At 64.9% G+C, this 27,177-nt stretch overlaps 3 protein-coding genes across 38 annotated transcripts; 2 read left to right on the top strand and 1 right to left on the bottom strand.

Annotated features, from left to right (window-relative positions):
* The first annotated feature begins 1,302 nt into the window (after positions 1-1,302).
* On the top strand, positions 1,303-13,620 carry ZFP41 (ZFP41 zinc finger protein). Of its 30 annotated transcripts, XM_072733800.1 has the most exons (8): positions 1,303-1,679; positions 3,174-4,794; positions 5,021-5,154; positions 6,369-6,502; positions 11,621-11,781; positions 12,590-12,755; positions 12,972-13,421; positions 13,505-13,620. In XM_072733800.1, exon 2 carries the CDS (start codon positions 3,365-3,367, stop codon positions 3,953-3,955), a length of 591 nt encoding a protein of 196 aa, XP_072589901.1. In that variant the 5' UTR covers positions 1,303-1,679; positions 3,174-3,364; the 3' UTR covers positions 3,956-4,794; positions 5,021-5,154; positions 6,369-6,502; positions 11,621-11,781; positions 12,590-12,755; positions 12,972-13,421; positions 13,505-13,620. The 30 variants fall into 30 exon arrangements, with proteins under 30 accessions (XP_072589901.1, XP_072589899.1, XP_072589900.1 ...); XM_072733798.1 differs by having other exon boundaries at positions 11,624-11,781; positions 12,171-13,421; XM_072733799.1 differs by having other exon boundaries at positions 11,245-11,781; positions 12,171-12,755; positions 12,972-13,620.
* A 2,016-nt stretch (positions 13,621-15,636) lies between these two features.
* Positions 15,637-21,471, top strand: GLI4 (GLI family zinc finger 4). Of its 7 annotated transcripts, XM_072733772.1 has the most exons (5): positions 15,637-15,695; positions 16,492-16,653; positions 17,828-17,923; positions 19,676-19,792; positions 20,455-21,471. In XM_072733772.1, exons 2-5 carry the CDS (start codon positions 16,530-16,532, stop codon positions 21,381-21,383), a joined length of 1,266 nt encoding a protein of 421 aa, XP_072589873.1. In that variant the 5' UTR covers positions 15,637-15,695; positions 16,492-16,529; the 3' UTR covers positions 21,384-21,471. The 7 variants fall into 7 exon arrangements, with proteins under 7 accessions (XP_072589873.1, XP_072589866.1, XP_072589867.1 ...); XM_072733765.1 differs by lacking the exon at positions 15,637-15,695 and having other exon boundaries at positions 15,739-16,653; XM_072733770.1 differs by lacking the exon at positions 15,637-15,695 and adding an exon at positions 17,019-17,187 and having other exon boundaries at positions 16,515-16,653; positions 17,828-19,792.
* A 1,773-nt stretch (positions 21,472-23,244) lies between these two features.
* LOC140595121 (uncharacterized) lies at positions 23,245-27,177 on the bottom strand. Its single transcript, XM_072733773.1, has 2 exons — positions 25,662-27,177; positions 23,245-25,332 (listed from the first exon to the last, which is right to left on the bottom strand). The coding sequence occupies exon 2, from the start codon at positions 24,947-24,949 to the stop codon at positions 23,342-23,344; it is 1,608 nt and encodes a 535-aa protein (XP_072589874.1). The 5' UTR covers positions 24,950-25,332; positions 25,662-27,177; the 3' UTR covers positions 23,245-23,341.

Genomic DNA, 27,177 nt, shown 5'->3' with positions numbered 1-27,177 from the left:
CTAAGTGACCGTTTTACCGCGGTCCAGAGTGAGATGCTGCCAAACAGCATCACTTGCCACAGAGACAGCGTTCGTAAAAGGAAGCGGCCGTGGACGTGGGAACCTCATTCCGCCGTATTTCAAGAACTTGCCCCCCACCCAGCTTGTGCAGAGCCTCCAGCAGCAGGAGGGCGGGCTCCCTGATAGCTCAGGTGACCCGTGGCCGGTGTCAACCAGAGGGCGCCTTCTGGGACAGGGCGTGGACATCGTGTTTTTGCAGCCGCAGGCTTCACAGACTAGAGTTCGGTGTGAACACGACCCTGATCCCGCGGGGACCAATCATTCGCGTGGCTGCCCTCACTGCACAGGTCTGCAGCGCCACCTGCCCCACGCTCTGGGTGGGCCTGGGCCTGGGAAACCCGCTAACCAGGAGAGGACAGGGTATGTCACACACTGGATTGTGCTCTGAAAAAATTGCAGGGCGGGGTGGGGGAGTGTGGAGGTTGGGGAGGCTGTGGTGTCTAGAGCCTGCTGCCCTCCCCAAGTGCGGGCGGCACCTGCGACTTGCTTCTGAGCCACAGAGTATGGGGGTGGGACAGACAAGATGTCACTCCTGCAGTTGGGTCGTGTTGTATGATGGTGACCTGAGGTCACTCCTGTGGTTATGTTGTTGTATAAGGAAGGTCACGAGCAGTCACTCGCACTATGTTCCAGGAGACTCCCCCGCCCCAGATGCGAACAGCCATGCTGGGAAGTGCCCGCTGGGAAGTGCCCGCGGAGGGGGCCGCATGGCAGGGCCCCGTGGGGGGGTGCCAGGGCCCACCTCAGCCTCCAGCCAACAGCCAATGAGAAGCAGGCCCTGGGCGCGGCCCCCGGAGATGGGTCCTGCCAACCACCAGGGGAGGCGACACTCGAGCCTCCCGCTGAGACCGCAGCCCTGGCCGGCCCCGGGAGGGCAGCCGAGCCTGGACGCCCGCCCCCAAGAACGGGGGATCAACCGTTGTGAGCGGCGCAGTTGGAGGGAACCAGGAAACGAGTACACGTGGGGTGGTCGCTGGGCTCCGAGGAGCTGAGCGAGCAGGCGGGCGTGGGGAGGGGTGGGGGTGGGGGGAGCGAGGGGCGGGCCTCAGGGCGGAGGGGCGGGGCGGAGGGGGCGGGGCGGAGGGGCGTGGCCTCGGGGCGGTCCTGGCAGAAACGGAAAGGAGGCGGCGAGCTGGGGGGGCGGAGCCGTCCGCGGCGTACCACCGAGAGGCCGGGCGGGCCCCTCCTAGAGCGGCGCCGGAAGGGGCGGGGCCCTAGAGCGGCGCCGGAAGGGGCGGGTCCTTCCGGGGGCGCCGGCCCGGCGGCTGGCGCGGGGGTCCGGGCTGCGGCGGGGCTGCGGCGGGGCCGGGCGCGGGGGTCGCCGGTTCCCGGACCCCTGGCATCCAGCCGGGGGGGCCGCCGGTTCGTCCCGGGCCCCGCGGGGCGGCTGCGGCGTCGACGGTCCCATTGCTGGGCGTCCTCCTGGCGCCGGGCACCGGGCAGCTTGAACGGGGCCGACCGGACGAGCATCTAGGACGATGCCCGAGCAGCAGCCGTGCGGGCGCCGGCCCCTCGCTAGGGGTGCGGGGCTGACACGGCCGAGGCCCCGGCCCGCCGCCCGCCGCCCCTCGGGGCCCCGCCTGCAGGAGCCGGGAGCGCGGAGGAGCCGGCCGGCAGCGGTGGGTACGGCGAGGCGTCCCCGCGGCGGCTCTGCGCTTGGCCGTCTCCCTGCACCGGACACCGGCCTCCGGGGGGTCGATCGGGTGCCGCGGAGGGCCCCTACTTGTGCGCGCCCCCCAGCCCCTGGGCCTCCGCTGCCCTCAGCCCCGGCTCCCCCCGGTGGGCACCGCAGCCTCCCGGAGCCGGCCTGCAGCAGGGCCCGCGGGCGACGTGGCCCGAGGCCAGCCTCCCACCCCCGTGTCCCGACGTCCTGGGCTCCCTGCCTCCGCCTGCGGGAGACGAGGGCAGCCCAGGCCCCTCCCCGGTGGCTTTGACGATTCAAAGCGTCTGTTCCTTAAGAGATCACTAGGGGGCGCCGGGCCGGCTCCGTCCGTGGAGCCTGTGGCTCGACCTCAGGGTCTGGAGGTCGAGCCCTATGTGGGCCGTAGAGCTTACTTTAAAAAAGAAAAAAAGAAAAAAAGCAGTGGTGTTTTCACGCGCAGCAGTTGGATAGACGCAGATTAAAAAGGTGAATCTACATCACCGGGAGTGTTATGACCTAAGGCATCACACAGGCCACGGTGCCCTTGCTGAGAACCCTGTTTGCAAGGAATGTTGGGAGGATCAGAACAGGACCGGCCTTTGGAGCTTTAAAAAAAAAAAAGGGGGGGGGGGGGCTTTTTCTCAGTCTCCTGGAGATGCCTTCCACGAGCACGTGGAGAGTGAAGTGTGCGGAGGCCATGCTGGGGTTCCGTTAGCACAGAGAAGACGCAGCTCAGGAGCTCAGGGATGATGCAGAAACAAAACGGAAGAGGGATCCCAACCAAGGAAATAGGAGCCGTGCGGGTGATGCTCCTGCAAACCCCGGGGGCTGCTGGATCCCACTTGAATTTGTAGTGGAATTGGGCGCCCCGGGGTGGGGGGGAGGTGGAGGCGGTGCCAGAGCGCAGGCCAGGTTAGGGTATAGGGCTCTTCAGTACGAGGGAGGCCCCTGGGGACCGCGACAGGTACGTGGTGGGGGTTTGCGGCCGCCGTTCAGAGATGGGCCATGGGAGGAGGGCAGGGGCGCCCCTAGGGAGCCAGCCCCAAGTTTGGTCCATCTCAGACTCCAGGCTCTAAGTGACAGGAGGGCAGCTCCCAAAGGGGGGACGCAGGTGTGTCCTGCAGCCTGTAGTTCCAGAAGCACATCGTCTGGTCCCAAATACACAAAGTGGAGGAGGAGGGGGGAAATGGGGGGAAAACCTCCAATGTGGGGACCACACAGAGTTGTTGGTCCCCTGGACACAGGCATGGAGACCCCGTCCCCCAGGAGAGGGTTAGGGCGAGTGTTCTGTTTGGTCACGTCCAGTGTGAAAGGCTCATGTCCAAGGGAACACACGGACAGGGAAGGGGCCAAGGTCCCCGGTGGCACCCCGTCGTCCGTCCCTGAGCTCCTCCGTACCGCAGGAGCCCACAGCTGTGTCCTCCCCACACACGCCTGTGATCTAACCTTCATGGTCTGGCTTCTCCGGCAGCACAAGGATTGGTGGCGTCCCCTCTCTGGTGCAAGCTTTCTGCCTCGGAGCTCTCATTACAAGCTCGGGAAAACGAAGAGCTGCGTCTAAAGGGAGAGCTTCCGAAGAAGTGGGGAGTCCGGGCCCTGGCCTTTCTCCCTAGCCCTTCCTGGCTTCCGGTGGTCCTTCCTCTCGGCTGGGAACAGAGAAAGATGGAGAAGCCCACGGGCAAAAAGAAGGCACAGACCCCAAAGGAAGAAGTAGAGGTGCTGAAGGACGCTCCCAAAGAAGAGAACGTGTCCGGGGGGAAAAAGCCCAGGAGGTCGTCTGTGGCGAGGAAGCACAGCAAGGAAGCCACCCTGAGCCCCGAGGATGAAGAACACTTATTTGACGCCTTCGATGCTTCGTTTAAAGATGACTTTGAGGGGGTCCCTGTGTTCACTCCTTTCCAGAGAAAGAAGCCCTACGAGTGCGGGGAGTGTGGCCGCGTCTTTAAGCACAAGACAGACCACCTCCGCCACCAGCGGGTACACACGGGAGAGAAGCCCTTCCCGTGCGACGCGTGCGGGAAGACGTTCCGGCACAGCTCGGACGTCACCAAGCACCACAGAATCCACACTGGAGAGAAGCCCTTCAAATGCAGCGAATGCGGGAAGGCCTTCAACTGCGGCTCCAACCTCCTGAAACATCGGAAGACGCACACCGGGGAGAAGCCGTACGAGTGCCAGGAATGCGGGAAGACCTTTGCCTACAGCTCCTGCCTCATCCGCCATCGGAAGCGTCACCCGCGGAAGAAGCACTGAGTGTGGGAAGCTGCCGAGCCGCGGCCTGTGCCGATGGGGCCCGTGGGGGCCACGCACTCGCCGTCCCTCCTGAGTGCCCGATGGGTGCCGGGCGCCCCGAGCCCTGTGCACCTGCGCACCGCCCCGCCGTCAACAGGAAAGTCAGCCCGCACAGTAAGCAAGTGCCCGAGCGTGGTACAGACCTCTCTGGTGCGGAGCGGCCCTGGATCAAGACCCGTGATAACACGGGAGGCACCGGAGGCCGCAGCACCAGAGATGGGGTATCCCCAGCTGTCTGGGCCCGGAGGCCGCGGCTTCCGGGGAGCGGCCCAGCACCTGCGGCCTCTGCCCGTGGCGTCTGCTCTGCTTTCCGCCCTCTCACCTGCTCCTTGGGGGACTCCAGTCCGCAGACTGTGGAGCTGCCGAGCCCCGAGCCCATCCCTGTGCACCAGGCAGGAGCCTGCGGCACTGAGCTAGACAGCGGTGCTCCGCAGTCCGTGCCCCGGTGCCGCGCCACCCACCTGCTGTCCCTGCGAGGCTGGCCGTGGTGACAGTCCTGTGGTTTGTGCCCTGGCTTCCCCCCTCCAGCCATGCAGCGCCAGCCCTGGAACCCCTGCCCTCACCCCATGTCCCTGGGAACTGGCCCCTCCTGCCTCCGCCCAGCCCAGCCCCTGCCACGGTGAGCAGCCTGACGCGCCGTGTGGATCGCCCAGGATCTACGGGCTGCCATCGCGGGTGATTCCTGCCCTGGACATGTGGGGGCCCCAAGGATGTGAGGGCAGCTCGGGCCAGCCTGTGTCTGCCACGGGGGTGTCCAGACGGGAGCCAGTGCGCCCTGCGCCCCAGGGTTCAGCGTCCAGGTCAGTTTCACGTCTTCACACCTGGTCCCCAGGCCCCATCTCCTCCCCCGGGCGAGTCCCCACCCCGTGCCCACCCTAGGCTGCCCTCCGGGAGTGGTCCACATGGGGCTCCTCGCTCTGCAGAGAGCTGCCGGGGGTCCCAGAGTTTCCAACAGGGCGAGGAGGGTGAGGTGACAGTCACTTAGGAGGCAACAGGGCTTTTACTAGGAAAATAATGCACTTTCAGCTGTTTGGAGCCCCCGAATGGCCTTGGTCTTTGGGGAATACGTCCAGCAGGAAGGTCCTGAATTGAGAGAGACGTTTCTCCATCAGGTCACAGACGCCAAAGGGCAGATGCTCCCGGCGGAAATGCTTCTCCAGGTTGGTAGGTGTTTGCTCCTGTTCTTTCTTTTTTTTTTTTTTTTTTTTTTAAGATTTTACTTATTTTCTCATGAGAGACACAGAGAGGAGCCACAGGTAGAGGGAGGCCATGCTGGGCTCCTTGCAGGGAGCCCGATGCTGAACTTGATCCCGGGACCCGGGATCACGCCCTGAGCTGAAGGCAGACCCTCAACCGCTGAGCCACCCAGGCTGCCCACTCCTGTTCTTTCTAAAAGTTGTGCTGTATGACACCTGAGCTGGGCACCCCTGTCCCCCAGCCCCCAGGCACAGCAGGCCCTCCCACACCCGACTCAGATCGCCCCAGGTGGGGCAGGAGATCCCGGGGGGTGGGGGCTACAGTGTGTGACCCCGGACAGGAGTGTAGCTGTCAGGGACGTTCCTGGGACCTTTGGCAAACCTTATGTCCATGCTGTCCACTGGGTGGCAGGGCTGCATCCGTCTCCGCGCCCCGTGCTTGACTTGTGGCCTGTGGTCATCCCGGACCTCATCCTGGTTGTCAGAGATGCACACTAAGCTTTCCAGGGACACAGGGGCACGAGGTCTGCAATTTACTCTCAGACGTTCGTCAGAGACAGTGAGGAGACGTGTTCGAGCCCCGGGTGTGAGGAAGCACACTGCTTGGGTGTCAGCGGCTCCTGCGTCCAGAGCACGGTTGCCAGACGCTTTCTGTAAAGGCCCGGGTGGCAACTTGTCGGCTCCGTGGCCCTGACGCCTGTCACCATTCCTCTCCGCTGTGACCTGGGGCCACAGTCCCCGATGACACAGAAGTGAGCGAGTGTGGCTGTGTGCCAGAAAAGCTTCATTCAGAGAGACGGGTGGTGGCCAGAGGGGGCCGCTCTAGGTGAAGGGCGTGTGAGGGTCAGAGGTCCCCTCCCCGGGGCTGTGCTGGAGGCCCGTGGAAGGAGACGGGGGGGGGGGGGGGCTGCGGGGGCTGGGTGCTCATCCCGGGGTGCCGGAGGACAGGGTGGGGACGCTCACCCTGGGTGGGCGTCCGCTTTGCCTTAGCCCGTCCCAGGACGCGTGTGCTGTGTGACATGGGTCACATGTTGCACCACGTTCCCGGCCGTCAGCTTCCTGGGCACCACGGCCTCACGGTGAACCCAAAAGAAGGGTCTCCTACAGGGGGCACATGGGCTCTCTCTGGTTCAGGGCGTTACAAATAGTGCAGAGATAAATACCTTTTCTGTATTCAGGGCAGCAGGATGGGTCTCCAGACACGGAACGACGGTGGAGATGAGCCTGGCCGGCACCCTCCTCCGGGCTGTGGCGGTCGGCGCGCCGGCAGCACTCAGACGGCGGGCTTGCCCTCCTCTCCAGCGGCAGGCAGGTGCGTTTTCGTCTGTGCCAGTTGGTTAAGAGACAAAGAAATAGACTCCCACCCAATATGGCTTTGCTCTCTGGAGAGGAGGTGGGTGGTAAAGAGCACAGGGGTTAGTGACCTTGCCCACGTGGGACCTGGGGCCTCTCTTAACCTCGTGCTGCCTCAGTTTCCACAGGTGTGATGTGGGATGCTGACGGTGCTTAACCTGACTCGGTGACTCACGTGAAGTCCTCAGGGCACTGCTGCTTCACCCCAACTGTTTTAAGGATGGTGGCTCTGGGGGCGCCCGGCGGGCTCTGTGGGTGGAACCTGCGACTCTTGATCTCCGGGTTGTGAGTTCAGGTCCCACACTGGGCGTGGGGCTTCCTGCCGGGTGTTCATGTTCGTAGCGAGGCGTGGGAGGTGGCCATGCCCGCCGACAGCGCTTGGCGCCTCCTCCAGGAAGACCACAGCTGACTTCACCTGCATCAGCAGGAAAAGAGCAATGGGAAAATACTTCTTTTAAGATGAGAAATCAGTGGCATTTCTATACACTAACAATGAGACTGAAGAAAGAGAAATTAAGGAGTCAGTCCCATTTACAATTGCACCCAAAAGCATAAGATACCTAGGAATAAACCTAACCAAAGAGGTAAAGGATCTATACCCTAAAAACTACAGAACACTTCTGAAAGAAATTGAGGAAGACACAAAGAGACGGAAAAATATTCCATGCTCATGGATTGGCAGAATTAATATTGTGAAAATGTCAATGTTACCCAGGGCAATTTACACGTTTAATGCAATCCCTATCAAAATACCATGGACTTTCTTCAGAGAGTTAGAACAAATTATTTTAAGATTTGTGTGGAATCAGAAAAGACCCCGAATAGCCAGGGGAATTTTGAAAAAGAAAACCATAGCTGGGGGCCTCACAATGCCAGATTTCAGGTTGTGCTACAAAGCTGTGGTCATCAAGACAGTGTGGTACTGGCACAAAAACAGACACATAGATCAATGGAACAGAATAGAGAACCCAGAAGTGGACCCTCAACTTTATGGTCAACTAATATTCAATAAAGCAGGAAAGACTATCCACTGGAAGAAAGACAGTCTCTTCAATAAATGGAGCTGGGAACATTGGACATCCACATGCAGAAGAATGAAACTGGACCACTCCCTTGCACCATACACAAAGATAAACTCAAAATGGATGAAAGATCTAAATGTGAGACAAGATTCCATCAAAATCCTAGAGGAGAACACAGGCAACACCCTTTTTGAACTTGGCCACAGTAACTTCTTGCAAGATACATCCACGAAGGCAAAAGAAACAAAAGCAAAAATGAACTATTGGGACTTCATCAAGATAAGAAGCTTTTGCACAGCGAAGGATACAGTCAACAAAACTCAAAGACAACCTACAGGATGGGAGAAGATATTTGCAAATGACGTATCAGATAAAGGGCTAGTTTCCAAGATCTATAAAGAACTTATTAAACTCAACACCAAAGAAAGAAACAATCCAATCATGAAATGGGCAAAAGACGTGAACAGAAATCTCACAGAGAAAGACACAGACGTGGCCAACATGCACATGAGAAAATGCTCCGCATCACTGGCCATCAGGGAAATACAAATTAAAACCACAATGAGATCCCACCTCACACCAGGGAGAATGGGGAAAATTAACAAGGCAGGAAACCACAAATGCTGGAGAGGATGCGGAGAAAAGGGAACCCTCCTGCACTGTGGGTGGGAATGTGAACTGGTGCAGCCACTCTGGAAAACTGTGTGGAGGTTCCTCAAAGAGTTAAAAATAGACCTGCCCTACGACCCAGCAATTGCACTGCTGGGGATTTACCCCAAAGATACAGATGCAGGGAAACGCCGGGACCCCTGCACCCCAGTGTTTCTAGCAGCAATGGCCACAATAGCCAAACTGGAAGGAGCCTTGGTGTCCATCGAAAGATGATGGATAAAGAAGCTGTGGTCTGTGTATACAATGGAATATTCCTCAGCCATTAGAAACTACAAATATCCACCATTTGCTTCGACATGGTTGGAACTGGAGGGTATTATGCTGAGTGAAGTAAGTCAATCGGAGAAGAACAAACATTATACGGTCTCATTCATTTGGGGAATATAAATAATAGTGAAAGGGAATGTAAGGGAAGGGAGAAGAGATGGGTAGGAAATATCAGAAAGGGAGACAGAACATAAAGACTCCTAACTCTGGGAAACGAACTAGGGGTGGTGGAGGGGGAGGAGGGCGGGGGGTGGGGGTGAATGGGTGATGGGCACTGAGGGGGACACTTGACGGGATGAGCACTGGGTGTTATTCTGTATGTTGGTAAATTGAACACCAATAAAAGATTAATTTATTTTAAAAAATAAATAAAAGAAATAAAAATAAATATTCTTAAAAAAAGAATAATCTTAAAAAAGACAATCTTAAAAAAAATTAAAAAATAAAATGAGACTTGGAAGTCTTACAGTCATGAGAAAAATCACGAAATCAAACTCAGATCAGTTGGTGGTCTTGTTTGCCTTGGCACGGCTCTGGCGAGGCAGGGGCCATCTCCTGCGCTCCCCACCACCGCATCCCCACCACACACCGAAGCCAGATCTTTCCCGTGAATCTGTTTTGAGGGTTTCTCAGTTCAAATGAAGCTCCTATCCTAGGAAAAGGAAAACCCTCCCAATAATGAGACTCAAACGAAAAGACATAGCGAAGGCTCTAAAATACTGAGACCTTGCTGACCCTGAAACAGGATTGGCCAGAGCTTCCCCAGGAGCCGTTAAAGCCACGTGGGGACACGTAGCCCCAAGCACTCAGGCCTCGTCAGCAGAGCAGCTAGAGACCAGAAGCTGAGCCTCCGGCTTGAGAAGTCATAAAAAACACAGCGGAATAAATGCAGAGTGACGGAGTAGCAAAACCGGTGTGTCGGAGGCTGTCGTGGGAAGGAAACGGGGGCCCCGCCCTGGCCGGCAGTCCAGCACGGGGCCACGAAGCCACAGGAGCAAACGCACCACCGCAAATGCTGAGAAGTGACAGCAGGGGCGTCAGAGATCAGAAAAGGGAAAACTCCGCGCCAGGGAACGGGAGCCCAGATGAGCTGTGGAGGCCGCCCGAGAGCCAGAGGCCCAAGGACCCGTAAGCGCTGCACACGAGTGTCCGGAGCTTATAGCCCCCCCCCCCCCCCCCCCCCCCAGGATGCGAGTCCAGATGGCGCACAAGTGAGTCAGGCACCTATTCCAGTCTCCTTCGGGCTCAGAGACTGAAAAGCGGAGACACCTCCCCTTGCTTTATGAGCTGGGACAGCCGTGAGTGTGTGCTCACAGCCGCAGCGGCTCAAGCCCGGAGCTGGAAACTGCCTCCAACGCGGAGGAAGGGATGGTGGAGTGGGGCCAGAGGTTCTGTCAGGAAGGCAAGTCAGGCTCCAAACTGCTGTGTCACATCAACAGATTGGGGGAGGGGCATATTATCATCTTTTATGTTTTTAAAGATTTTATTTATTCATGAGATACACACAGAGAGACAGAGGGAGAAGCAGGCTCCCTGCGGGGAGCCCAATGTGGGACTCGATCCCGGGATCCCGGCCCGAGCTGAAGGCAGACGCTCTACCGCTGAGCCACCCAAGCGCCCCCCATATTATCTTCTTACATGTTGTGAAACTATGTTCCAAAATGCACCATCCTAGAGTTGTCTAAACCCGGTAGAGAACACCTACCAGAACCTGGGACAGCACTGCAGCCTGGGGTCCCGGGTATCTGTGTCCCCTCCGAGCGCAGGAGCCAAGAGGCCCACCCTCGGGGCTCCCCCCGCCCCCCGCTCGTGCTGCCCAGGGGCCACACGAGGACGATGGAAAACCCTTAGTGTGTTTATCAGCAGATGATACCACGTCTACTAGAATCTGAAAATCGACCCCAAGTACGGAGATTAGTAAGGGCTTAGCAGGCTTGCCAGGGCAAAGGTCAGAATCCGAATTCCCAGAGGCCCAGGTGCAGAAGCAGCGAAGGAGGAGCCCCCCGGGCGCCATGGCCTGTGGTACCCCCCGGACAAACAGACACACGGTGCGCGGAGCCCAGACGCGGGGACAGCATTGGCCTGGACAGGGAGTGAGGCCCAGACGGTGACGAGCTGCTGCCGAGCGTGAGAAGCCGGCCGGGGTGGCCCGGGCTCGGAGGGCCCAGAGCGCCGCGCACAGCAGCATAGGAGAGACTCCCGGGCGCACGGCGCAGGGGGACGGACGCAGGGTTTCTGTTGGGAACGATACAGAGGCTTCGGGTGCCGGTGTCGCCGCGGGGGTGCCCAGCATCGCGCTTGCTGCTGCTGCTGTGTTCACTACAATGAACAGCACGTGTGTTCCCCAGAGCGGAAACAGCTACTGAATCTGCTGTGCTGTTAACAAAATGCAGTTTTAAAAAGCCATTGATCGGGCAGCCCCAGTGGTGCAGCGGTTTAGCGCGCCTTTAGCCCAGGGCGTGATCCTGGAGCCCCGGGATCCAGTCCCACGTCTCCCTGTGTGGAGCCTGCTTGTGTCTCTGTCCCTCTCTCTGTCTCTATGAATAAATAAAAAGCTATCAATCTATTTTTAGCAACAAAAGTAGCGTTTCTTGGCAAGTTAAGGATGTGCCATAGGGTGCTAGCCCAGAAACTTGGGTCATCAAAATCCCAAGGGGGCACTCTGGTACGTGCGCCCAGAGCCGGTGCAGCGATCTGTAGAGCACGTATGGGATGTCAGGAAAATCGAAATAACCCACAGGTACGGCAGCAGCGAAGCGAGCAGATGCTCGTCCACGTCTGTGGCTCAGAACAAAGGAAGTCGGTCGCCGAAGATGCTGCTGATGAAGCGCAGAAGCCGACGGGGCGGAGCGGCGGCCCGTGTGGACTGGGCGCCCAGCTTCGGCGGCCCCTGTCGTGTCCCGTCCACCCAAGGGCTACGAGCGGCGGCAACACTCCTGTTATAACTTTAACTTTGCGGGACACAAGCCCTCTCCTCCCGGGTCTGTCGGGGCCCAGGCCTGGGGTGCGTGGGTGGAGCCCCGGCCAGTCCCGCCTCCAGGCCGCTCCAGCCCCCCACCTGTGTGCTCGCAGCTTCCCCGCAGCCAGCCAGGTGATAACTGCGTTTCTTTGTTCAGAAGGCGTTTCTCGTCCTTTTCTGGCCGTGAGAGCAGCTCACCCGTCAAGAAGTTCCCGATGAAGCGTGCATAGAAGGGAACCTCCCAGCTAACAAGGTTCCCCAGTCCTGAGCCCCGAGGACGCGCCCAGGCCAGTGAGGAGGCGGCCAGGAGGCCCCTGGGTGAGCAGAAAGGCAACGCCCGAGGGCGGGTGGGGGCGGGGCCCGACCAGGAAGTCCACGGGGGGCGGGGGTGCTGCAGGTGGGCCCCGTCTGCCTCCCACCTCCTCCCAGAGCCAGGTGAAGGCGCTGAACCCCCCAGGGGCCTTCACTGCTTCTCAGCCTCTCCAAAGGCCACCACATCCGCCTTGCTCACCTTGCACGCTGCTGGCACACCTCTGGCCCCGCCCACCCAGGAGGGGCAATCCTGAGCCCGCCCAGCGTGGGAGGGACCCCACCAACAAAGTCAGCGCTTCCCTGGAGTCCTGGGAATGTCCCAGAGAAATGCTTCTTCCACATGGGAACCTTTGGGGTACCCCCCGCTGAGCATGGTTCTTGTTGCCGGAGGGCAGTTACAGCGTCCACGGAGGACCTCTGCAGCTGGCCCACGTGGAGGGCGCTGGGTTGGCGGGGAGCCACGGAGGACCTTGAATGGAACGGACACGGGGACCCCTGCAGATGTCCCAGGGACGTGCCGTCGATCGCCACTGACGCTGGGATCTGCCCCTACGGGCCTCATGCCAACCTCGATCTGAGGGAAGGCGGGAGCCAGCGCTGTGGGAGACTGGGCAGTGAGTCCACACCGCAGGCGGGGCTCTGTTTCCTCCCCTCCCCACAGACTGGGGGGCTGACCTCTGGTCACCCTTGCCAGGTCCTCTGCATTCCTGGGGAGCTGTAGGCACCAGGGTGTCACCTGGGCTTGATTTCTAGTGACCTCTCATGTCCATCCCAAGTCCGGACACCAAGACTTGTGACCATTCCTTTCCCCAAGACACGCTGCGGAGGACGGCTGGACTGGGGGCAGCCTTGCAGCCTCGGCTCCAGGGAGGACAGCCCAGGGCGCCTGAGTCCTGGTGCTCATGACAGACGCTTGTGACACTGGGGACACATGGACATTTGCTCTGGAGCAGGACAAGTGAGGGCAGGTTCGCAGCCAGGTAAAGGAGATGTCCCCAAGGGCCAAGGGAACAGCACTGGGACCGGAAAGGGAGTGGGCTGAGGGCCAGCGCAGGGTGGGAGCAGCCACGAAGATGATGGGCAGGCTCCGTGTCTCCTGCCTGAGGACACAGCTCTGCTCCGAGCCTCCAGGGACCTCTGCGCTGAGCTTAGAGATCGTGTGTCCCACGTCCGCCTTACAACTGCCTGTTCCACAGCCCACAGCGCCAGTGGCCCTCTTGACCAGAGTCCTGCCAGGATCCAGGCTGGCCCACGGGGGCAGGTGGACGCTGCTGCCCGTGGTTGTCTGCAGCCTCCGGAGGCGTGGGCTTCCGAGGCCTGTAGGGTGAGCACCCAGGGTCCCTCGGCCCCAGCGCACATGTCGCCGCCGGACTGGGGTCCACACGAGCGCCCCGTCCCATCGTGCACCCCAGGCCCTGCAGCAGCCCGGGGCAATCTGGTTTTATCACGCGCTTGTTTACTGGTCAGCTTGAGCACTCGGCGTCCTGGGATTCTCACACCCCGCACACCTGGCAGGTGGAGGTGGCTGCACGGCTAGATGCTCTCACTCGGCTGGTGGTCGTGCACACGGGACACGGGACTTTCCAAGCACGTCAGATGAACTTTGACGTTATAATCTCTTCACTTCTTCAGTCTTCAGAAAGCGAGTATGTTGCACGTCTGGCGCACGTGTTGTCCTCGTTCTGTGGTTTCTGTGGTTCACCTTTCACGTGGTGCTTTCTTAATCCAGGTGAGTGTTGCACTGGTTCCTTTCCGGCTGCCTCCCCAGCACTCGTCCCAGAACGTGTCCTTGTGCTGCTGCTCGTGGATAAGGTTTTCTTCTGTAATAAACGTCTGCTCTGTTCACTGAGTCCAGTCATTTCCCTGCAGTTTGGGGGTGCAGTCAGGACTCCCCAGGGAGGTGCTGGGTCTGGCCTCAGGCCTGCAGAGCCAGACACCCAACTGGCCACTGCCTCACGGTAACCAAACTTGTAAGAGGCTGACATAATCGGAGAAGGAATCCACTGACTTAGGAGGAGAGTGACCCCTTGTGGGACAAAATACTGTGTCCCTCTGTAGACACAGCTGTCCCGGCCCCAGGTTCTGGGGGACTAGAGGTTCCTTGGTTGCCTGATGCCTGCGGTCATAACCCTGGAGGGGGTCTGGGAGACCCCGACCTCGTGAGACCCTGGGATGATGCCCTGCAAGCACTGAGTGCCCCCGTCCCATACCCTTGCTCGTTTGCCTTCCAAGGAAGAGCTGTGCTCTTGAGGGCAGCCCTGCCCCCCAGAAGGGTACGCGGGAATACCTGGAGACAGGGGAGGGGCCACCAGACCCTGCAGAGCACAGTATGCCTGGGGGCAAGGACCGGGCCAAGGATGGGACTGCAAGGTCCCCGCACAGTCAGGTGACGGGGAGACGCCTGAGGGCTGACAGAGGAGTGGTGCCCTGGGCCAGGGCTTTGGGCGGCAAAACCAGGGGCCAGGCAGCTTTTTGCAGAGACCCAGACACTTGACAGGAGGCTTGTTGAGGCTGAAGAGCGGGAGCCGAGCCTCCAAGGCATCTGGCACCCCGCTGAAGGGCCACACGGGAGGGGGTGAGGGGAGACTGAGGAGGGGGTGGGAGAGGCGAGCCCCAGCCACCTCTGTGCGTCGGGGGCCATGTGTCCAGAACAGAACTCAGCTGTGGCCATTGCCCCATCCCAGAAAGTGGGCCAGCCGCCACACTCCAGCCCGAACACCACGTTGTCGTGTCCCACATCCCAGCAAACAGCAGGTAGTGTCAGTTTGGTCCCCAGCACGGGCCCTACCCAGCCCACACTCTAAACCACCTGCCTCCTCCTGCCTCCCCAAACAGATCCTAAAATGTGCATCAGGTGTCACTCCCCTGCTCAGGACCCTCAGTGGCTCCTGGTGCAGATCAAATCCGGGCTCCTAATCGGCTTCAAGACAGCTTGCCCCCCTTGTCCCATTCTCCTTCCCTCACCACACCCCCCGCTTGCCTGATCTCCTCCAAGCCCTTGGGGACACTCATGCCTCAGGACCTTGGCACATGCTCTTCCTTCTGCTTTGAATCTCCTCCCTCTAGCGACTAGCTTGCCCTACTCTCCTCCGTCTCCTCGGGTGTCGCTTGCTTAGGGAGCCCTCGTCGGACCACGAAGCGCTCCCCTGTGTGCTTCCTTGGAGCGCTTACGCCGGCGTGGGTGCGGCCGTGTTCCCGTTTGTCGGGTGCTCTCTCCCGCACCCCGCACCCTAGGAATGCGGGCTCCACTGCGGCGGGACCTGCCCTGCTCCCCGCGGCACCCCGGCTGCTGGCCGGGGCCGGGCATCAGGTCGGCGGAGGGGAGCAGCGCGGTCCGGCGGCCGCCCCGGGCTTCGGCCGCGTCCCCCCCACGGAGGCGGCGGCGGCGCCTGCCCGCGGGCACCGGGCCCTCCTCGCCCCACCACCCAGCTTCTCCCCCGCCCCGCCCCGCCCCGCGGCCCTGGCTGCCCTGTGCTGCCCGCCGGCCCGGCTCAGGGCTCAGGGTCGTCAGAACAGGCGGGCGGGGAGACGCCGGCTCCGGGGCAGGCGGGCTCGGGGATGTCCGGCCGGCCACGCCCCGGGAACTCGGGGGCCGCCGGGAGGGGTGTTTGGGGCCCCGAAAGGAAGACTCCGTTCTCCGCAAGCTCGCAGCGACTGCCGGCCGGCGGCAGCAGCCCCGCGACGGGGAAGGGCGGCACCGAGCCGCTGCCCGGAGCACCTGGCGGTGGAGCCCGCGGCCGCCGGCCCGGAGCTGGGCGCGCCCGTCGGACCCCGCCCCGCCCCGCCCCGCCCCGCCCCGCCCCCGCCACCGAGGCGGGGTCCTCCGGCGCCCAGACCGGCCCGGAAGTGCGTGCGGGGGGCGGGGCGGGGCGCGGGCGCACTTCCGGCCGGCGCGCGGGCGGCCGCCTCCCGCTCGGAAGGTGAGTGGGCGCCGGGCGGCGGCGGCGGGGATGCTCGGGCCGCCCGCGCTCGCGCGTCGTCCCCCCGGCCCCGCCGCGACCTCGGCTCGGCCCGGCCGGGGGTCGCGGGTGGGCGCCCCGGGGCGCAGACGAGGCCTCCGTGGGGCGGGCCGCGGCGGGGTCCGTGTGCGGGGCCGGCCGGCGCCCCGACCCGTCCCTGCGGGGGGCCGGTCCCCCCCACCCCCGCGCGGACCCCCGGGGCGAGGGCGAGCCCTTCCCGCAGCCCCGCCCCGCGGCGCCGGTGCCCTCCGGGTGGCCGGGACCGCCCCGCCCCCCGCCCCCGAGGCGGGTGCAGCTTGCCCGCGGCGCCCTTCTCCGCCCCGCGGGAGCCCCGCGGCACCACCGCGCCAGGGAAAACCCTTGTCACGTGGGACCGGGCCCCTGGTGCGACCGAGCTGGAGCGGGCACCGGGGCCCGCGGCGCGGGGTCGGAGAGGCGCTGCCCCCCAGCGCGCCGTCGGCGTTGCGGCCGGAGCCCCGCGCCCCGCACCTCCCGGCCCCCCAGGGCCCCTGCGCCGCGGAGGCTTCCCCGGAGTCCCGGCCTGCTCCAGGCTCTGGGCTGGGGCCCCGCACACCCGCTCCCATGGGGCCTGGCCTGGCCCTGCAGCGGCGCTGGTGCCGCCCATGTGGCCCGGCTGCCGCCCCAGGTCCCACACGGCACCCTGGCATCCCTGGCCCTCTCGCCGCTCCTCCGGGGCTGGTGGGCAGCTGGCCTTGCCCTGGCCCCCCTCACCCTGCCATGGTTTTCCTTTCCCCAGGTCCCAGGTGTGCACACCTTCAGCAGGCCCCAGGGAAGATGGCGACCCTGGGGGACGGTCAGGAGCCCCCCCGTGTCCCCTCCCCTGTCAATCCTGCATCACCAGGGACACCTGGACCCCACCACGGCGAGGCCCGGCTTCACCTGCACGGTCGTCAACACGGTACTCACCCTGCGCTGCGCTCCCTCCGCCGCCGCCCGCCACCGGCACTGCAGGCTGGACTCGAGGCAGCTCGCTGGCCCCTGGGGCTCCTGCACCCCTGCACTGGGGTCGGGCCGCGGGCAGCAGTGGTTGAGGCTGCAGACCGAGCCTTGTGAGCAATGGCTCCCCGTGGTCCCCCGGGGCTGTGTTTGGGGTTCAGGGAAGAGCAGCCTCCGTGCAGGGCCCTGTGTCCTCCCATCTCCCTTTGCGAGCCTTTGCCCCCGCCCCAGAAAATAGCATCCGGAGTTCTGGGCTGGCTGGTCTGGATTGGGGCCCCCAGGGATCTGCAGGGGTGGGGCTGCCAGCCTGTCCCACTCTCCTGACAGGGTCTCAGGATGTCAAAAGCATGGAAGTAGCCAGTGCCTGGTTGATGCCCGTGGGTCTTGCTCACCTCAGCCATCAGGAAGTCCCAGGGCTCTAACCATGCCGCACGTGCCACAGGAGCCCAGGCCTCACTCCTCACAGCTGACGACACAGATGAGCCAGTGACAGCAGGTCAAGGGTCTGGGCGTTCTAAAGAGCTAGCCCAGGGGGTGGGGCTCGCTCTGCGTGCAGGGTTCTCACCCTTGGTGAGTGCCGGCGTGACACAGTGATGTGATGACAGCTGAGACGCGCCAGCTCTGTGCCGAGGGCTCTGCGCAGGTTATCCTGAAGCCCAGTGACCACCCTGTCAGGGCATTAACAGATGAGGACGGTGAGGCTCGCAGGTCGCACGTGGCTCAGTCGGATCAGGATCGGAACAGGAGCAGCTCCCGGCCTCCTGCCCGGCCCCGTGGTGGGCCACACTGGGGATGTGGGGTGGGCATGGAGCTGGGCGCTGCCCAGAAGGAGCACGTGCTATGCAGGCCTTCGCTGGCACAGAAGTCTCTCCCTGCAGGGCGGTTTCAGGGCTTTGCCCAGGGCTCCCCCCGCGGCTGTGCCCTCCGTCCCCACGCAGTCAGGATTCCGGGGCCCACTCTTCACCTCCGGGTTCTCATGCGGCCCCTCACAGCAGCCTGGCAAGGCAGGACCTCCTGTTCCCGTGTTCCTGACAGGGACACGAAAGCCCAGACAGGAGCCTGTGGACACCAGTGGGATTCAGAACACAACAGTCTGGCTCAAGTCTGGCTCCTGAACAACCCCCCCCCCCCCCCAGGGCGCCCAGCAAACATAGGAGCGGGGAGAGGCTGTCTGGAAGACCCGCTGACCCGGCCAGTTCTGCTGGAGAAGAAGACTGGTGCCCGGGATGCAGGTCCTCACCCAGTGCAGACTGGGGCTGCCCCTCATCCAGCAAGAGCCTGGACGGCCAGGCTTTGTCCTTGGGTCACAGCCAAGTGCCCTCAAGTGCCCAGGGGCCCTGCCCAGTGAGAGGGAGTGGGGGCTGCAGCCAGCAGCTTCAGCACTCTTTGTGCTGATCAGAAAAGGGGGGGAGGGGGGTGCATCTGCAAGGAAAACCAGGATGGACCCTGAGGAAGAGACCGTGGGGCCTCCAGCAGGCTCTGCAGGAGGGCCAGAGGGAGGAGTGGCGGGTGCCTTCATCCGGTCCTCGTGGAGACCAGCCCAGCGTGGAGAGCTGGGCCCCAGGACCAAGCCCTTCTCCAGGACAGAGGCTACCCCTCGCTGCCTCTGGACCTTGTTTCCTCCACTGGTGGGTTCCTTGGTGCTCGGGTCCACAGACCCCCTCAGAGGAAAGACCCCAGCATCTCAGGAACCTGCCCCAGGCCCTCCAGCTGGTGAGGCCAGGCCCCCTGGAGCCCCAGCCTCCGGCTCCCAGACCAGAGTGGGTGAGGTGGGGTCTGCCCTGTGAAGCCTGGGGTCCCTCCCTGGGCAGGGTCCCATCATCTCCCACACCCACCTCACACGAGAGCCAGTTTCTAAATCTCTAGCTGGGTACAATGCTGGAGGGCATCGGGGGCAGAGGGCATCCTGGAGCGGGGAGCCCTGTGTTGGCTCTAGCGGGTGAGGGGAGCAGCACAGGGCACTTGGCCTGGGCCCTGGGGGTGGGGCAGGCATGGAGCGGGTGAGGTGACCCAGCAAATAGCTCAAGGCTACCCCTCCCCGGGCCTCCAGAGCAGGGAGTTAGGCAGGTGGGCTGTGGAACAGGACAGACACTTTGGGAGCCAGGGCTGTGCTGGGCTGGCTGAGGGGCCTGGTGCACTGCTGTGCCTGCCAGAGCCTGTGCTTCCAGAGCAAGTTCTGGAAGGAATGGTCTGGAAGTCTGCAGCAGGAAGGGCAGTCGGGGCAGGAGCAATGACGGAGAAGGACGTGTGGCCCCTGGGTTGGGGAGGAGCTGCGTGCCTGGCCTTGGCACCTGAGAGCTGAACTCTGACCATCCCGTGTCCACGTCCACGCACGCACTTTTTCTGCCATTTCACCTACAAGGAGCACCCCTTCCAGCCAGAAAAGTAACCCCCCCCCACCCCTCATGGCCCCAGATGAACACCCCCTGGAAGGCCCGCCCCAGCAGCGTGGTGTCCAGGAGCGGCCCAGGCTGGGGGCCTCCCCTGAGGCACAGCAAGCCTATCCCGTGCTGCGTCCCAGCCTCCCTGGAGGTGCCCAGGGTTGGGGGACACCCCAAGAGCAGCCACAGGACACAGCCCAGCCAGCGCCCAGGGCTTTCAGAGATGGTGGCAAATGACGGGGGGGCCGGGAAGGGGAATGTGTGAAGGTCGCAGCCAGAAAGCCCACGTTCCTGGGACTGCCCGACCCTGGGGAGGTGCTGGGAGCGTTTGGAAGGTCCAGGTGGCTCTTGCTGGGACACATCCCCGCCCCCAGTCCAGAGCAGCCAAGCGGTGCCCTAGGGCTTCTCAGGGAAGGCTGTCCCATGGCTGCACCCCCATCTCCCCAAGTGCCTCCACCCTTGGGCCCTTGGGACGCATGGGACCAGCAGGAGGGCAAGGAGGTGCGTGGCGTGAGGAGCAGGTGGCGTTCTACAGGCAGCTGAACGAGGCCCGGGCTAGATTGGGAGGAGGGGGAGATGAGCCCCCGTCCCCTGTGCCCCCAGACTCCCCTGGCTGCAGCCCTGAGGTGCCCTCCCAGCCACTGCAGGAGGAGGAGCTGTCCGACCTGGATCTCCAAGATGTGGAGGGGGTCCAGATTGGCAGAGATACCTGCTGGCCAGGTGAGTGAGCGGAGCCCTCCCTGTCCCTGCCCAGGTGGACCTACCCGTGCTGTCACATGCCAGGCTCCACGCAGCGTCCTGGGTGCTGGGCACCGTTGTTGCCAGGACAGTGTCTTGCTCTGTCCCCAAGGGCCCCTGCCCTGTTCAGTCGCGGTCTGCCGCTGAGCCCAAGCTGTAGCCTGTGGGCAGCCCCCGAGGCCCGGGCCCTCCCCCGGCCGAGCCCTCTGCCTGCACTAGTCCCCTAAGGCTCTGGTCTGCGTCCCCTTCTCCCCACAGCCCCTTGCCGCACCCCGCCCAGGAAAGCCCTTGGGCTCTGCCCCCCCCCCTTCCTGGGAGATCCTAGAAGTGTCAGGTCAGGGCCCTTGGAAGCAGACCCTGCTGGTGGGGGGGCGGCCCGGGAGACAGTTGCCACCTAGACTTGGTTCCTGGAAGTGCCCTGTGGCGGCCCAGGCTGCCGAGCCTCAGGAGAGGGGCGACCCACCCCACGTCCCTGCCAGGAGCCTGGGCGGCACCTCGGAGCAGAGGGCTTTGCTGCCTCCCTCTGGGTCCAGGTCGGTGGGGGCCTTGCCCACCTAGGTCTGCGCCCCCCGCTGGTCCCGGCACCCCGCGGCGGAGGAGAGGCCGACGCCGGGATCCACCCGCCCCTCCGTGTGTCGTTTCAGACTCGGAGGCAGAACCCGCGCAGGCCGCGTCGTCTCCCCGCCCCCGCTGCCCCGAGGACGAGGTGGACCAGGCCGGGGGGGCCCTGAGGACCCTTCTGAGGAGCCTGCCCCGTGGACCCGAGTGTGGGGACCGCTTTGGGCAGGAGGCCAGCCTGGAGCGGCCCGCAGGCCACCAGCCCCCGGGCCCGGCGCCCTGCCCCCAGCAGAGTGGCCCCTGGCGCACGACGCTGCGCGCCCCCGGGGCCTCCGGGGTGGCGGGGGAGCCCGCGCGGGCCGCGGAGCCGGGGGGCGGCCGGGACTCGGGGCCCGGGGCGCGGCAGGGGGGCCCGCGGGGCGGGAAGCCGCACCGCTGCGAGGCCTGCGGCAAGAGCTTCAAGTACAAGTCGCTGCTGCTCAAGCACCAGCGCATCCACACGGGCGAGAAGCCGTACGCGTGCCACGAGTGCGGGAAGCGCTTCCGCGGCTGGTCGGGCTTCATCCAGCACCACCGCATCCACACGGGCGAGAAGCCCTACGAGTGCGGCCAGTGCGGCCGCGCCTTCAGCCACAGCTCGCACTTCACGCAGCACCTGCGCATCCACAACGGCGAGAAGCCCTACAAGTGCGGCGAGTGCGGCCAGGCCTTCAGCCAGAGCTCCAACCTGGTGCGGCACCAGCGGCTGCACACGGGCGAGAAGCCGTACGCCTGCAGCCAGTGCGGCAAGGCCTTCATCTGGAGCTCCGTGCTCATCGAGCACCAGCGCATCCACACCGGCGAGAAGCCCTACGAGTGCGGCGACTGCGGCAAGGCCTTCCGCGGCCGCTCGCACTTCTTCCGGCACCTGCGGACGCACACGGGCGAGAAGCCCTTCGCCTGCGGCGCCTGCGGCAAGGCCTTCGGCCAGAGCTCGCAGCTCATCCAGCACCAGAGGGTCCACTACCGGGAGTAGCGGGCGGCGGGCCCCTGCCTCCCGCGGCCCTTCCGCGCCGCCAGCCCCGCGCCCCCCGCCCAAATAAATGCTTTTTCACGGATGGAAATAGGGGTCGCCCCTGCCTGTCTCTGCAGAGGAGCGGCCGACCTTGGGTCCTCACTGACCCGGCCGAGGCCTGGAGCCCCCTGACTCCCCTGGACGCAGCCAGGTGTTTCCCGATGCAGAGAGCGAGGAGGGCAGGCGGGGTCGGGTGGCGGCCGCCCGAGGCAAGGTGCCCCTCCACTACCCGAGCCACGTGAGGAGTGGCCCAGGCTTGGCAGCTGCTTCCAGCCCCTGGGAACGCCCCAGGCGTCCGCCTCCGGACAGGTGCAGGCAGCTGCAGCCAGGCCTCGGCTTCGGCCATAGATCTGCCCTGAGCTCTGGGACGTCAGCCCGACACAGCGCAGGCCTGGCCGGGTGGGGGAGCCTGTGCCTTCCCGCCCCACCTGGCCCCTCCTGAACACTCTGGGAACCCACCCGCGCCCACATTGAGGAGCTGCCCAGCTCCTGCGGCCGCAACTCCGAGCCTCCCCTCCCCTCCCCAGTTCTCAAGACTTCGGGCTGGGACTCCGTCCCCAGGGCTCCGCGGTTGGGCTGCCCACCTCTCTGGGCCACACCCCCACCGTGCGCCCCCACTCACGGTGGGAGCAGCTGTGGGGGACAGGAGCAGACATCAGGCAGTCTCTAGACATCAGCTCCGGGGCTCAAGGCAGCTGCTCAGGCGCTTTGTTGGTGCACTGTGGCTTGAAAGAGGAGGAAAAGCCGCCTTCTGGCTCCTTCCGCCCCATAGCTGCTCCCCCAGCTGCTGGGCTTCACAGGGAGCCCAGGAGCCTGGCTACACGTGGATGCCAGCACCACCACCCAACCTGGTGGGTGGCCACCCAGAACAGGGCCTGGAGGTCCTCCACATCGCCCTAGACCGTTCCACAGACGCCTGTGCCCTGCGCACCTGTCTAGAAGGATGGGGCGGGGCAGGGCCTACATGGGTAGGAGGGGACCTTTTATGCTATTCAGCCCTTCAACTGATTGCGTGGGGCCCACCCACATAGGACAGAGCAGCCTGTTTCAGTCCACTCATGGAAATGTTAATCTCATCCAGGAACAGCTTCACAGACATACCCAGAATGGTTTGGGTTTTTTTGTTTGTTGTTTTTTTAAGATTTTATTTACTTATTCATGAGAGAGAGAGGCAAAGACACAGGCAGAGGGAGAAGCAGCCTCCACACAGGGAGCCCGACGTGGGACTTGATCCGGGATCCCGGGGTCATGTGGTGAGCCAAAGGCAGGCACCCAACTGTTGAGCCACCCGGGCGTCCCACCCAGAACGGTTTGGCCAGATATCTAAGCACCCCAGGGCTCAGTCAAGTGGGCACATAATATTCACCTCCACAAGCACGGATGAGAATTCTACTGAGGCCGCAGTGTTGGCCTAGTTCCTCCTGCTACAGATGTGCCCTCGCCGTGACACAGCCCCAGATGCACGTCCTAGTTCAGCCATGAGAGGGGCACGGGCTCCACCATCCACCCCTGGGCCAGGGGCTGTGACCGGGGAGCTGGGCTTACTGACTGCTGCGCACCCCAACTTCCCGTCACCCCGCCTGCCAGCTGGGCTGGCCGGGATCCGTGGACTGAACCAAGTGTCCTCCAGATGCCGGTCTTCAGTTGATTTCCACACTGGGCTCCCCCAGGATTTGTCCTTGAGACCCTGACTGATGAGTGCGAGCGCAGAAGTGGAAACTGGCGCCAGGCGCACGGGATCACCTGCTGTGTGCTGTGCCCCAGGCAGGCGGGAGCTCCGGCCCTACATCCAGCTCCTTCGGACACGCAAGCCGCGTGGTGCTCTGTGCCTCTGCTGCACAACGAGCACTCACTAGGGGTCACCCAGGCCATCAGTGCCCGGATCCCCTGCTTTAACTTGTTACGCCCCAGGCTCTATGCTAAACCAGGTCGGGCGGGGTTTTCCCAAGCCCGGGAACCAGGCACGCTGCCCTTCCCAGGGATCCCTGTGGGGGAATGTCTGAGTGGGGTCTGAGCTGGACCCTGACCGGCGGAGGGGTGAGGCCGGGGCCGGGGAGGGGTGAGGCCGGGGCCGGGGAGGGCCGGCTGGACCCTGACCCGAGGAGGGGTGAGGCCGGGGCCGGGGAGGGGTGAGGCCGGGGCGGGGAGGGCCGCTGGACCCTGACCCCGCGGAGGGGTGAGGCCGGGGCCGGGGAGGGCCGGCTGGACCTTGACCCGCGGAGGGGTGAGGCCGGGGCCGGGGAGGGGTGAGGCCGGGGCGGGGAGGGCCGCTGGACCCTGACCCCGCGGAGGGGTGAGGCCGGGGCCGGGGAGGGCCGGCTGGACCTTGACCCGCGGAGGGGTGAGGCCGGGGCCGGGGAGGGGTGAGGCCGGGGCCGGGGAGGGCCGGCTGGACCCTGACCCGAGGAGGGGTGAGGCCGGGGCCGGGGAGGGGTGAGGCTAGGGCCGGGGAGGGCCGGCTGGACACTGACCCGCGGAGGGATGAGGCCGGGGCCGGGGAGGGGTGAGGCCGGGGCCGGGGAGGGCCGGCTGGACACTGACCCGTGGAGGGATGAGGCCGGGGCCGGGGAGGGGTGAGGCCGGGGCGGGGAGGGCCGCTGGACCCTGACCCCGCGGAGGGGTGAGGCCGGGGCCGGGGAGGGCCGGCTGGACCTTGACCCGCGGAGGGGTGAGGCCGGGGCCGGGGAGGGGTGAGGCCGGGGCGGGGAGGGCCGCTGGACCCTGACCCCGCGGAGGGGTGAGGCCGGGGCCGGGGAGGGCCGGCTGGACCTTGACCCGCGGAGGGGTGAGGCCGGGGCCGGGGAGGGGTGAGGCCGGGGCCGGGGAGGGCCGGCTGGACCCTGACCCGAGGAGGGGTGAGGCCGGGGCCGGGGAGGGGTGAGGCTAGGGCCGGGGAGGGCCGGCTGGACACTGACCCGCGGAGGGATGAGGCCGGGGCCGGGGAGGGGTGAGGCCGGGGCGGGGAGGGCCGCTGGACCCTGACCCCGCGGAGGGGTGAGGCCGGGGCCGGGGAGGGCCGGCTGGACCTTGACCCGCGGAGGGGTGAGGCCGGGGCCGGGGAGGGGTGAGGCCGGGGCGGGGAGGGCCGCTGGACCCTGACCCCGCGGAGGGGTGAGGCCGGGGCCGGGGAGGGCCGGCTGGACCTTGACCCGCGGAGGGGTGAGGCCGGGGCCGGGGAGGGGTGAGGCCGGGGCGGGGAGGGCCGCTGGACCCTGACCCGCGGAGGGGTGAGGCCGGGCCGGGTCTCTGGGGCGCGACTGTACTAGCTGCGGGCGGAGAAGCCGCATCCCGGTCCGCAGGTGCGGAGGGCAGCGCCCGAGCGGGGAGGAGCGCGGCCCGGCCGCCAGCGACCCGGAAGCGGCGAGGCGGCCGGAAGTGCGGCGGCGGGAGCGCGCCCCTCCCCCTCCCCCCGCCGCCCGCCCCTCTGGCGCCCCCAGCGGCGGATCCTCGCCTGGCGGGCGGCCCGGGCGGCGGAGGGGGCGGGGGGGCGCTGAGCGACAACATCCCAGGCCGGGCGCCCGCTGCATCTGAGCGGCCCCGGCGGTGCGTGCTGCAGGCACAGCGCGGTCACTGCGCGGGCGGGCGGCCGCGGGCGACGTGCAGGAGACCGGGCCCCCTGCAGCCAGCGCGCGGCCCCGAAGGCCCGGGGACACCACACGGGGCGCCGCGGCGGCCGGGCGCCCGGTGGAGCTGGAGACCCAGGTGCGCTCGACAGGCTCGACGGGCCGCTGGGCGGCTGGGCGGCGCCAGAGACCTCTGGGCACCGAGGAGCCCCGCGCCCGCCGCCTGGGGGGACGAGCCTTAGCGGGCCAGCAGCTGCAGCCCTGGGGAGTCGGGGGCGAGGGCCTCACCAACGTCAGGGACGTGCCAGGGGTCCAGCGCGCTCCGGCTCCACATCAGAGAATCCACACTGGAAAGAAACCAGTGAGTGACGAGGCCCTGGCAGAGCCTCTGGTGGGGCTCAGGCTGCGGGGGCCCAGGTTCAGGTGGACAGAGACCCTGTGAATGCTGCGCTTGTGGGAAAGGGGGAGCCGGCGCGGGAGCGTGCAGGTGCGCGGCTGCACAGGCACTGGTGGGCTGCGCTGGAGGGAACCTCGTCACTGCCACCTTGCAGGACAGAACCGTCACTGAGCAGCTTTAGCATCTAAGTGTCACCGGGAGGACGCGCCCCCGCCCGCCACAGTGCGGGGCCACGGCATCGCCTTCAGGCAGAGCTCTCCTGCCCCGAAACAGCAGCACCTTCTGCAGGGAAGCAGCTGCGCGTGAAGCTCTCCCCTCGTGGTCACGCCAACGCACGGCCAGAGCGCTCCTTCCAAAGCGAGCCCGCGGGAGAAAGGCCTGCAGGCCCGAGCGCTGCATCGGGTGGTGTCTAGAAAGGCGCGTGTTCCGTGGAGACCGGGTGATTTCTGAGGCACAGTGGGCGCGCACTGCCGGTTGACAGGATCGCAGAGATCGCCACGCTTGGCCTGTCTGTTGTACATTGGATGCTGGGAGCCCACTGGGGACACTCAAGAACGAGAGCGGAGACCTCATTCCCACGCCCACTGCAGCTACCCTCGGTTGCAGGAAGCAGAGAGCTGTTGGGTCACTGCGACAGGCCCCACCAACCAGCCCGAGAGAGGGAGGCTTGTCTACAGTCTTTTCGCACCTGGGTACATGTCCACCCGCCTTTCGGAGCCTGCCCTCCCTTTTGCCCAGGCTGGGCCTCTTCCTTGGAGCAGCCCCACGCACCCCCTATCTTGGCTTTGGAGATCTCATGCTGAGCTCAACGAATTCTCATGAGGCACTGGCCTCCCATAAGGCCCCTTGGCTCACATTTTCTAGGATCCTTTTTCAGGGATGTGAGCACCCACTGAGGTGCCACACAGTTACCTCACCTGGAGGGCCTGCTAGATGCCAGGGGGTTGGGGTGGGGGGACAGGCCCAGGTAGAGTGGGGGATCTGGATTTACTTACAACACCCCCCAGTGACAGCGACGACGGCGTTCCAGGTCTGGGGACCTCTGGTCTCACCCGCCCTGAAAGGAGGAGCACCTGCACAGGAGCCGGGATACCACCGGGCCAGGCCCTGGAACTGCTGGACGCTCAGCTGGGCTTGGGCCAGCGGCTGTGCTTACGTCCAGCTGTTGCAGCCGAGGCTCCTTCCCAAGCACTCAGCATCTTCAGCAGGCCGCAGCGGGGGACGGCGATGCGCCCCCCCACCCCCCACCCCCCCGCCGAGCCCAGGCTGCAGGATGCGCGGCCCCGCCCTCCCCCCAGAGCACTGCAACCACCGGGGCTCCTTCCCAGCCACAGACCAGGGGCCCTTCTAGAGCCAGACGCCCGCTGGGGCCCCTGCTTGCCTCCTTCCTGCAGCCTTCAGGGCCCTGCCCGCCCGGTCCCCTTGCCCGTTCGCTCCGGGTCTCCGCGGCCCCGACCATTTCTCAGAGGCTCCACGGCCGCGGGCCACCCTGCACCTCGGACAGCTCCGGGCATGCGCAGCCGCGCTCGGGCTCTCGGGCGCCCCAGGCCGCGCGGAAGTGCGGGCGGGGCGGGGCCTCCCGTGGGCGCGGGCGCACCTGCGGCTCTGCGGGCTCGGGCTCTGGGGGGCGGGGGGCGTCCTCGGGCCTGCGGGACGGAGCCGCGGAGGGGCGTCGGCCGCCTGGAGCCCGCGCGTCGGCCGCCGGGTCCGACTTGGAGCTCGGGGAGAGCGCCCGCCCGGGGTGTTGAGGGCCGGTCCGGCGCGCCCCGGGCGGCAGGTGCTCCCCGCCCCACCC

This window comes from Vulpes vulpes, chromosome 13 (genome assembly GCF_048418805.1).
Source record: "Vulpes vulpes isolate BD-2025 chromosome 13, VulVul3, whole genome shotgun sequence".
Classification (NCBI taxonomy): Eukaryota; Metazoa; Chordata; class Mammalia; order Carnivora; family Canidae; genus Vulpes; species Vulpes vulpes.
This window is presented reverse-complemented; position numbering and strand designations above follow the sequence as displayed.